The sequence below is a fragment of the Leptonychotes weddellii genome, chromosome 1 (assembly GCF_054177405.1).
Source record: "Leptonychotes weddellii isolate Sample4059 chromosome 1, ASM5417740v2, whole genome shotgun sequence".
NCBI classification, from domain to species: Eukaryota; Metazoa; Chordata; class Mammalia; order Carnivora; family Phocidae; genus Leptonychotes; species Leptonychotes weddellii.
In genome coordinates, this window is record NC_138369.1 from 4187299 (window position 1) to 4196662 (window position 9364).

Below are 9364 nucleotides of genomic sequence, written 5' to 3' on the forward strand. Positions count from 1 at the left end.
TGGGGGGCAAGATTTGGAGTCTGGGCCGCCCAGTGCGACACATTTTGGGGGAGGTTGAGCCATGTTGGAGACAGAGGAGTGCTTAGGTTACCAGCGAAAGCGGAATAAGCCAGGTTGGGGATTCTGGAGGCTGGGCTGTCCCAGGACGGGAGGAAGGTTTGGCTCTGAACGCAGCGGGGGCGCTGTTTTACCAGGTTGAAGGACTGACTCATCCTGGAGAGAGCTAGGCCTTGTAGGAGGGGACCGAGATCCTCTGGGAGCAGGGCCGGTTCAGGTGGGAGCGGGGGTGGGGGCGTGGGGGCGGGGAGTGGGAATCTGTGGACGTGGCTCTGGGGCCGGGGGCCAACCCTCTTGGGGTGGAGAGCACTATTCCTGTCAACACTGTTGGCTGCGACTCGGACTTGGGGTGAGAACTCCCCAGAGGCCAGGCCGTCCCAGTTTGGGTGGGACTCTGGGAGGCGTGGCGGGAGGCTCTGGTCCCTGGCCTGCTGGGTTTTTGGGTACCCGGTTAGAGCATGCGGGGTGCTCGGGAAGTCGGGACCCTCTGGCCGCAGGGAGCGGAGGGGAGCACTCACCTCGTAGGCGCCGGGCCGCTGCCTCACGGAACTTGGGCGTGTCCCGGGCCATCTGACGCGCCTGGTGCAGGGTGCGCAGCAGCCGCTCGCAGCTCTCGTCCAGCGGCCCCGGGAGCTCCTCGCCCTCCAGCAGGCGCACGGCGGGGACCACGTGCGGCAGCGCCACCTCGCCCGGCTCGCAAGGTCCTGTGCGGGGAAGGGCTCTGAGCTAGGCTTGGGGCAGAAGATGGGGCCTAGGGTGAAGAGGGTGGGAGACTGGGTCGAGGCGGACCCTAGGAGTGGAAGCCCAGAAACACTGGTTCCAGCCTAGCACAGAGCAGGACTGGGTCAGGGAGGAGGCCTAGGGCGGGGGCGGAGCCCAGGACAGAAACAGGGGCGGGGCCCAGGGTTTGGGCACTCCCGGACCGAACCGGACGCGATGGGCGGGGCCTAGAGCGAAGAGGGTGGGGTCTATGGTGAACGGACTTGACGGGCGGGGCCTAGGGCTGGATTAGGATTCTGGCTGGAGCGGGTGTGGAGCGCCAAGGGATGCCACTCACCGGCGCCCTCATCCAGTGCCCGCATCAGCGGCTTCAGCTCCTGCTCGAAGGCCAGCGCAGCATCGGTGTGGCTCCTTCTGAGTTGGCGCCACGTGCGTTCCAGCCGGGACACCTGGGGGAGGAGCCCTGAACATGCTGCCTCTTCCCTCTTCCCCATCACCAGCATTCAGGCTTCCTCCTCATTTCTGCTTCCCACGCACCTGGGGCATGAGCAGAGCGCCCATGACCGCGGCCAGTCCAGGCAGGTCCCCGGCCGCCCCCGGCCGCAGCGCCAATGCCAGTTCCACCAGGCCCCTTAGGGTGGCCGCGCGCTCCTCTAGCGGCCCCGCGCAGCCCAGCACGGCCAGCGCCCCCGCCAGCGCCAGCGCCTCATGTCTGTGAGGGTGGAGAGCAAGGGTCTGGGGGCAGTGGGAGGTTTGTAACTCGGAGGTGAGGGGCGTGGGGGGGAGTAGCTTTGCCCATCTCACCTCCTCCCTGGGGGTCCTTGAATGGGGGGAGGTTTGAAGACCCTGGGGATTCCAGGTGGCTGGCTCACCTCTCCAGAAGTTCCAACCTCAAGCGATGCCCATGGGGAAGTGTGAGCAGCTCCAGGCCAGAGGCGACCCCCATGGCACCCCGCTGAGCCTTGGTCACTCCTAGGAGGCCTGTAGCCTGGGCAGGGGGTTAGTGGGGAGGTCAGCCAAGCAGAATGAGTATATGGGTGTGAGGTGCTGTTGGGCCTTGGCCTGGCTTCAGCCCCTGTCTGGGGAGGAGTGACCAGGTAGGTGACCCACCTGGCAGTCTACCAATAATAGGTGCAGGGCCGTGCTCCCAGGATGGTGCTCCAGGAATAGGTCACGGAGAGTACTCAGGACTTTGGGTTCCAGGGGCCGATTCTGGGGGCCCAGGAGGCAGAAGGGGTTGTTAGGGGGCCAGAAAGAGACCTCGGCCTTTGGTCTTGCAAAACTTCTGTTCTCTTCCTCCTCTTCTTCGTTGGCTTCCCACCATGGTGGGGCCTCTGTCTCTGGGCCACTGTGGTCTGGGGGGGTTCCTTGGGCACTGGGCACTCGGGGCACCAGCTCACAGTATGTTGGGGGGCGTCCAGATGCATCATGCAGCAACAGTGAGGGTGTTCGAGGTGGTTTGGTGGGTGCCTTGGCATGAAGCTGCCCATCGGAGGCCCTGAGGCTGTCAACAACGCACCCCAGAGGAGCTGGGGTCTTCAGCAACATGGGGTCACTACCCATCCGAGGGAGGGCACATGTGGGCACAGTGGAGGCTCCTAGGAGTCAAACAAGAGGGAGTGAAGGGGGTACACAGAGAAGAAAGCCAGATGGGGTGGGGGGCTTCATGGGCTACCAACCTTCTGGTTCATCAAGTCAATAACCGGGTATCCTGGTGTGGCTTTGAACTTAAAACTTCACCAATATAAATGCTACACACTTATCAATGGTCTGAAAATGAACTTTTTTGGACACTTACATATGAATTCTGAATGCTACAGTTTAAATTTGAATTCTTTGTTTTTGCCCCTCTGATTGAAGATGGTAAGCACTGACGTACAAAACTAAAATAGAAAAAAAATTATTCAAAATTCACAAAACTACAAAAGCATCAAAGAAACTGCATTTATCAAACTTTCAAATGATGTCTTTTGTTAAGTTTGTGGCATTTTTGCTTCTGAGGTTATTAGAACTTAAAGCTGCACCCAGACTTTTGGGAGATGCTGTATTTACTGAGCATATAAATAGACCCTCTTATAGAGACTTAAAACCTTCCCATGGTTCTAGCTCACTCTGAGTAAAGGCCAAAGTCCTCACAGTAGCCAAAAAAGCCCCCCAAATCTGAGCTCCAGATGGTTCAGCTCCACTCACATCCTTTTGGTTGAATGAACAGTTCAAGTTCTTGTTTTGGGCCCAGGACTGCACTGGCCGTTCCTTCTGCCTGGGCCACTCTCACCGTCCAGATATTCACATCATTTCCTCCTTCACCTCTTTCAAATCTTTCTCCATGCAGCCTGTCCTGACTACTACTTAAAATTGTAATACTCCCATCCCCTTATTCCCAATCTCCCTCTGTTCTACTTTTAAATTTTACCCCAAAGCAGACTCATTTTTTGTTGTCAGTGTCCATCTTCCTCCAGTAGGACATCGGCACCACTTGGGCAGAGGTCTTTGTCTTTCTATTGAGTGATACATCTCAGCACTTAGTACAGTGGCTGGCAGTGAGGACTCATGATGAATGGTGGGAGGGGAGGCAGGGCAGATGGGGCACACAGGGCACAGGGAAAATCCTCTTTTAGGTAGGATGGCCAGGGTCAGCTACTTTGAGGAACTCAAGTTGAACGAGACGGAGTCAGTCAGGAAAAGATCAGGGGAATGGGCTTTTCTGTGGCCAGAACAGCAAGTGCAAAGACCCTGAGGCAGGAACAAGACTGGCTGGAGTGAGGAGGGGGTGTGGCAGGAGTTATGAGAGAGGTTAGCTGTGGTCAGACACATAGAACTTCTGGGAATAATCATAAACTCCCCCATTTTTAAGCCCCTACAAAGTGCCTGTGGATTTCTTAATCACCATGACAATCTGGAGAGTTTTGTTGTCCCCAGTTTCCAAGAGGTTAAGTCACCTGCGCAATATCAGTCAGGCAGTGGGTGGCAGAGCAATCTCCGAGGCACGCGCTGTCCTGGTAGACCCTTACCTGGTCCAGGGTGGTCTTCTCTTGACCGCCCCATGTGCTCCAAGCCTGCGGGCTGACTGTCACTCCGCTTCCTAGCCCTGGGGGACAGAGATGAGGGAGATGTGTAGTCCCACCCTGAGCAGGGCAGCCTCCACCGATGCCCAGAACACCCTCTATCTAGTCAGCACCAGTGGACCCCAACCAAGGTGATCTACCCCCACGGGACACCTGACAGTGTCAGGAGACATCTTTTGGTTGTGACAACTAGGGGGTGGGGTGGAGAGGATTTGACAGGCACCCAGTAGATAGAGACCAGGGATGCCGCTCAACATCCTACGATGCACAGCACAGCCCCCACAATTAATCCAGGCCCAAGTCAGCAGTGGTTAGTGCACAGGTGGAGAAACTCCGGGGATATCAGGTGTCACTGGAGAGGTAGAGAGCCTGTGATTACCTGGGCAACTCTATCCAAGCTGGGCTCCCTAGGAGGGTGTCCTCACTAAAGCTGCGTCGAATGGGTCCTTGACGTATCACAGGCCTGGAGGCCACGGCCCCTGTGGCCTGGGACAGTGGACGCTGCCCGGTCACATAGCTGCGAACCAGGGAGGGCAGGCTTGGGAAACGTTCATCCTCCAGCTGAAAGAGAGTTGTGGGCCGGCCTGGCCGGGGACGCAGAGCCACACGGAGCACCTCGAAGTGTAGGGCTGAGCCCTGCCAGCGGCAGGAGATCACTGGGTGGCCCCCCCGGGACCTGGAGGCTCGAACCAAGAAGTCCCCATCTTGCTGCAGGAGGGCCTCAGCCTTCTGGGGGTGGAGGACAGGGGGTAGAGGGTTTAGTCATGAGCCCAGATCAGCAATTCATGGTGATTCCTCACCCCCATCCCCCTACCCAAGAAAAGCCACCCCAGAGACTGGGTGGTTTTGCCCCAAACCAGTTCCTGTTTTCTCATGGGCACACCTCTGGAGTACATTTCCCAGGCTCCCTTGCAGTTAGTCATCATCTGACACAATCTGGCCAATAGGATGAGGGCAGAAGAGCTGCCGGGAATGTCCCGACCTAGCTCACAAAACCCTCCTGCACAGTCCTACAGGTTCTGTCCCCTGTCTGTCGGGGGATGTCCCCAAAGCCCTGGTGGAAGGCAGAGCCACAAGACAGAAAGAGCTCGGGTCCTGACTGACTTCTGGAGCTCCACGTTCCCCACTCCTCAACCAGCTTGTACTGTAACATGAACAAGCCCATAAAGATCTGTTGTGTTTAGCCAGGGACATCTTGGGGGTGCTGCCAGCTGACACTGGCTAATGGAATGTCCAACCTGAGTAAATGCACGAGGCTTGGTAAACAAACATGGTTTCAAAAAGTGCCCTTTGCTGGATCCTTCCAAACTGATTACGGCCTGGAAATCCTCCTTTATAAAAATGTTCAAGCAGTCCTATGCCAGCCATGGTGGCTGGTGTTGAAACAGGGGCTGGGGGCCGCAACACCAGAGGGAGGCAAAGCGGAGTTGGTGATGGGAGCTGGGGACTGAACAATATATATGGTGGACACATGTAGCCTTTCCTACATGCCAAGCACTGCTGTGGGTATAAAACATAGGAACTCATTTAATCCTTTACCATGGTTAAGTGGTAGATACCATCATCCTCATTTTACAGATGGGGAGACTGGGGCCCAGATAGGTCAATTACCTTGCCCAAGGTCACACAGAATGGAAGTTGTAGGGCTGGGATTTTAACCACTAAGGAATACTGACTCTCACAATTTGATTGGATGCCCAGGGTCCCAGGACTCCTGAGGGTGACAAATGAGTTGGAGATGAGGGTGGGGAGATTTGGGTTGAGAGTGAGTGCTCAACACCGATTGAGCACTTACTGTGTGCCAGGGCCTGTTCTAGACCCTGGAGACACAGTGATGAATGAGCCCAAGGCTCTGCCCTGTGCTGTCTGGTGGGCAAGACACACAACAAACGCACACGAATGAAGAAGATAGATAATGTCTAAGAGCAATCACTGAAGGTGATAAAAGAGGGAGATGGGGCCCTGGTGGCCACAGGTGCCTGGGACCCAGATGGAGAGACAAGCAAAGCGAAGGAGTCGGGTTGGGGAGCATGCCATGATACCAACCGAGCTTCAAGACAGTCCCTAGACCCTCAGTCACCCCTTCCAATAGATCTTGACCATAAGTCCCTCATCCAGGATCCCAGCAGTCCTCAGAAGTCCCCAGTAGGTCAAGGGTGGGAGAGGCTCCCTATCAGATGGTGCTGAGGCCCTGCAGGAAGCAGAGATACCTGATGGGACAGGGGGCCGTGGTACCAGGGCTGGCTGGCAAAGTCCTCTCCATCCTGTTGCACCTGCATGGATCTCTTGGGGGCAGAGGGTGCAGGGGCTGAACTCTGTATTTTCAACAGTCCTCAGTCTTCCACATCTGTAAAATGGGAATAATTATTCCTGCATCCTAAGCTTCCTAAGTGGCTGGGTCAGCCCTTCCTTCCATGTTCCTCTTAGTTTTGGAGACAGCAGCCTGCATCCTATCAACCTTAAAATGCAACTCTCTCTCTCTCAACATATTCTAACACATAAACATATTCTAAACATATAACATATAAACATCTTCTAAATTAAACAAGTTACTTATAGAGAAAAATGTATGTACACTAGATTTTGTTTATATACATATGCTAGATTCATATATATACCTCATATAAAATTGGGCTATGATTAACTTTAATTTAGAATTGGCTGTGATCTCATGGAAACAGTCATGCATTCACTGGGATGCTTGCAAAGGGAGAAGACCTATGCATTGCTTTCAAATGGAATGCAATTTTTATGCAGATGACGTGATGCTACTTTTTAGAGAAATTTCATTAACTAATTCACTCAAACTAATATTTATGGGGTATCCACCATGTGCCAGGTGCTACTGGGCACTGGAGGCCCAGCAGTGAACAAAATAGGGGCATCCCTGCCCTTGAGGAGCTGCTGTTCTAGTGGGGGAGACAGCAATTAAGAAAATAAATAAGCAGATGAAGGAATAGATAGATCAGAAAGAGATAAGTGGAAAAATAAAGCCAGGGATGGGATATGAAGATTCAAGTGGTGGAGATAAGATTTTCCATAGGGGAAGGTCTAAATCAGTAACAACTGGGAGGATTTTGAGATCTCTAGCTTCTAAGCAGTGTATGTGCACACTCAAGAACTCTTAAGTTGTAAGGAAATCTAACCCTACATGGCTTTCCAATGTAACACCATTTTTTCTAAATCTTATTTTTTATTATTATATTTTAAGTAATCTCTGTGCCCAACGTGGAGCTCAAACTCATGACCCTGAGATCAAGAGCCACGTGCTCTACCAACTGGGCCAGCCAGGTGTCCCTTCAATGCAATACCATTTTTAGGGACATTAAAAAGTCACATTTTGTAGAAATGTCAGCAAACAGCAATTTGGCATTTGCAGATTTTTAAATTTTGGAGCCGATACACTTTGTTGTTATTATGGCCAAGTTTAGGTCTCTGACATTTTGGGACTCCCTTGATACTGTGCAGGCCTCAGGCCGTGTGTGTCTCAAGTGTCTGGTGGAGAAAACCTGCCCTGGATGGGAGGGAAGCAGGAGATCTGCTTCTCACTTCCTCTACCCCTAAGGTGTTCTGGGCCCGGCCGGGTGTGCAGGGAAATAGCACCAGGATTCTCTCATCCTGAGTCAGCAGGGCCTTGAGGGCCAGAAAAAGGCAAGAAGTTCCCAGGCCCGCCCCAGGTAGCTGTAGGGGCGGGGAGCTGGGCAGGGACCTGGCTCCAGGTGCTGCATACCGGAACACCAGGTGTGTCTCCTGTGGATGCCTGTGTACTTCCTGTTTGTCATCTGGGCCAGGCCAGCCTCTGTCTTGAGTCCCCCAACGTCAGCTTCCCCTCGTCCCTCTTTAGTGGGCACGCAGGTGGGTCACTGACGAGCCTCTGGTTAGTTTGGTGCAGGGGAGTCTGGATGAGGGGGGAGCTCAGAGTGGGCACAGGTTAGACAGAGGCCAACTAAATCATCCTCCTGCCCTTCATCCTTTGGAATAATTTCTGGATATTTGGGCAGGGGAGAGAGGAAGGGAGCAGAATCAAGAAGAGGGTGGGGGTAGGGGCAAACATGGAGAAAAGAAGGGGGTTATTCATACCCTATAGACCACACCTATGTGCACACATGTGCAGGGGGGCAGCCGCCTACACATGGACACATGGACACAGTTAGACACGGGTACTCAAACTTGACATTGAGCAAACACGGATTGGTTGAGCACTTACTATGTTCCAGGACCTGTTCTAGACCCTGGAAAGACGGTGACGGTGATGAATGAGATCAAGGCTCTGCCCTGTGCTGCCTGGTGGGCAAGACACAAAATAAACAGCACACAACGAATGAAGAAGATAATGTCTATGAGTAATCACTGAAGATGATAAAACAGGAACGTGTGATAAAAAAGACTGGAGGAGGCAGCTACTGTAAATAACATATAGTCAGGAAGGTCTCTCCCACCAGGTGACATTGGAGCTGAGCCCTCAATAAAGGGAAGGAGACAGTTACACAAAGGTTCGGAGAAAGAGCAGTTCCAGATGCGGGGGTGAGAGGGTGGACAGCAAGTGCAAAGGCCTGGGGGTTAATAGAGCTTACTCTCTACATTTTACAGCATCAAGGAAGTCATTGTAGCCGGAATGCACTGAGCAAGTAGCTAAGTGGAGAGCAGCGAGGTCGGCAGGGTGAGAACCCCAAAATCTCATCTTAGCGGGATGCAATGGGGGTTACGGAAGGGTTTTAAATGAGGGAGAGGCACGATCTGGTTTGTGGTTTAAAAAGATTACTCAGGCAAAGTGGAAGCAGGGAGGCTTTTCGTGTCGCACAGGAAGCACGCTTAGAGGTGCACTCCCAGGTACGCCCAGGTACACGGACACGCGTGACGCACAGCGACCCAATCAGGCACTCGGCGACCCTTCTACGAACGCTGCTGCTCCTGGACCGACACCCAGATTCTCCCTGCAAGCCGGTGGCCCCACCTGGAAAAGAGAGAACTCCCCACCCCAATAACCCCCGATCCTGGATGTGCCTGGGGCCCCTCACTCACCTGGGCCGGGACCCGCGGAGCTGGTGAGAAGCTGGGGCCGGGCCGAAGCCGGAGGCTCTGCGGCTCCCAGCCCCTCCCTCCCCGCCCCAGCCGACCGCACCTTCTCTGGCCGAGCCCGGTGGGTTACCGAGCCAGATCACCTGGCCCCGCCCCCGAGGGCTCCGCCTCGGAAGGTGGCCTCCTACGCTCTCACCCGCCCTCTCGTCCCGGCTCCACCCTCTTAGAGCCGTCCTCGGCGCTAACCACGCCCCCTTTGGAGAACCTCCCCCCTCCCATAAACCACGCCCCCTTGGGAACTCCATCTGTTCCTTCCAGGGGGCCCCCCCCCCGCCTAGAGCGTCGCCCCGCCCCCATCGGATGGCAACGCCCACATGCTCCTCGCCCCTCTTAGTCCCGCCCCTTAGAGCTCGGCTACTCCATTCCCCGCGGACTGGTCCTAAGTACCCCTGACCCCTTGGGACGTGGGGAGGGTGTCTCTCCTCACCCCCTCCAGGGTTCCT

At 54.7% G+C, this 9364-nt stretch overlaps 1 protein-coding gene across 1 annotated transcript; it reads right to left on the reverse strand.

Annotated features, from left to right (window-relative positions):
* Positions 1–269: 269 nt before the first annotated feature.
* On the reverse strand, positions 270–8854 carry SH2D3A (SH2 domain containing 3A). The gene is made up of 9 exons (XM_081808233.1): positions 7573–8854; positions 6053–6189; positions 4222–4571; positions 3789–3865; positions 1888–2375; positions 1650–1765; positions 1315–1489; positions 1115–1226; positions 270–761 (listed from the first exon to the last, which is right to left on the reverse strand). The coding sequence occupies exons 2-9, from the start codon at positions 6119–6121 to the stop codon at positions 376–378; spliced, it is 1773 nt and encodes a 590-aa protein (XP_081664359.1). The 5' UTR covers positions 6122–6189; positions 7573–8854; the 3' UTR covers positions 270–375.
* Between the last annotated feature and the right edge of the window lie 510 nt (positions 8855–9364).

What these genes read in the sequence shown, in the direction of transcription:
- SH2D3A (XM_081808233.1), bottom strand. Translation starts at nt 6,121, where the DNA reads ATGCAGGTGCAACAGGATGGAGAGGACTTTGCCAGCCAGCCCTGGTAC. An exon ending in TATTATTGGTAGACTGCCAG is followed by an intron (nt 1,766 to 1,887) that starts GTGGGTCACCTA and finishes CCCCCTGCCCAG; the next exon opens with GCTACAGGCCTCCTAGGAGT. An exon ending in GCGCTCTGCTCATGCCCCAG is followed by an intron (nt 1,227 to 1,314) that starts GTGCGTGGGAAG and finishes CTCCTCCCCCAG; the next exon opens with GTGTCCCGGCTGGAACGCAC.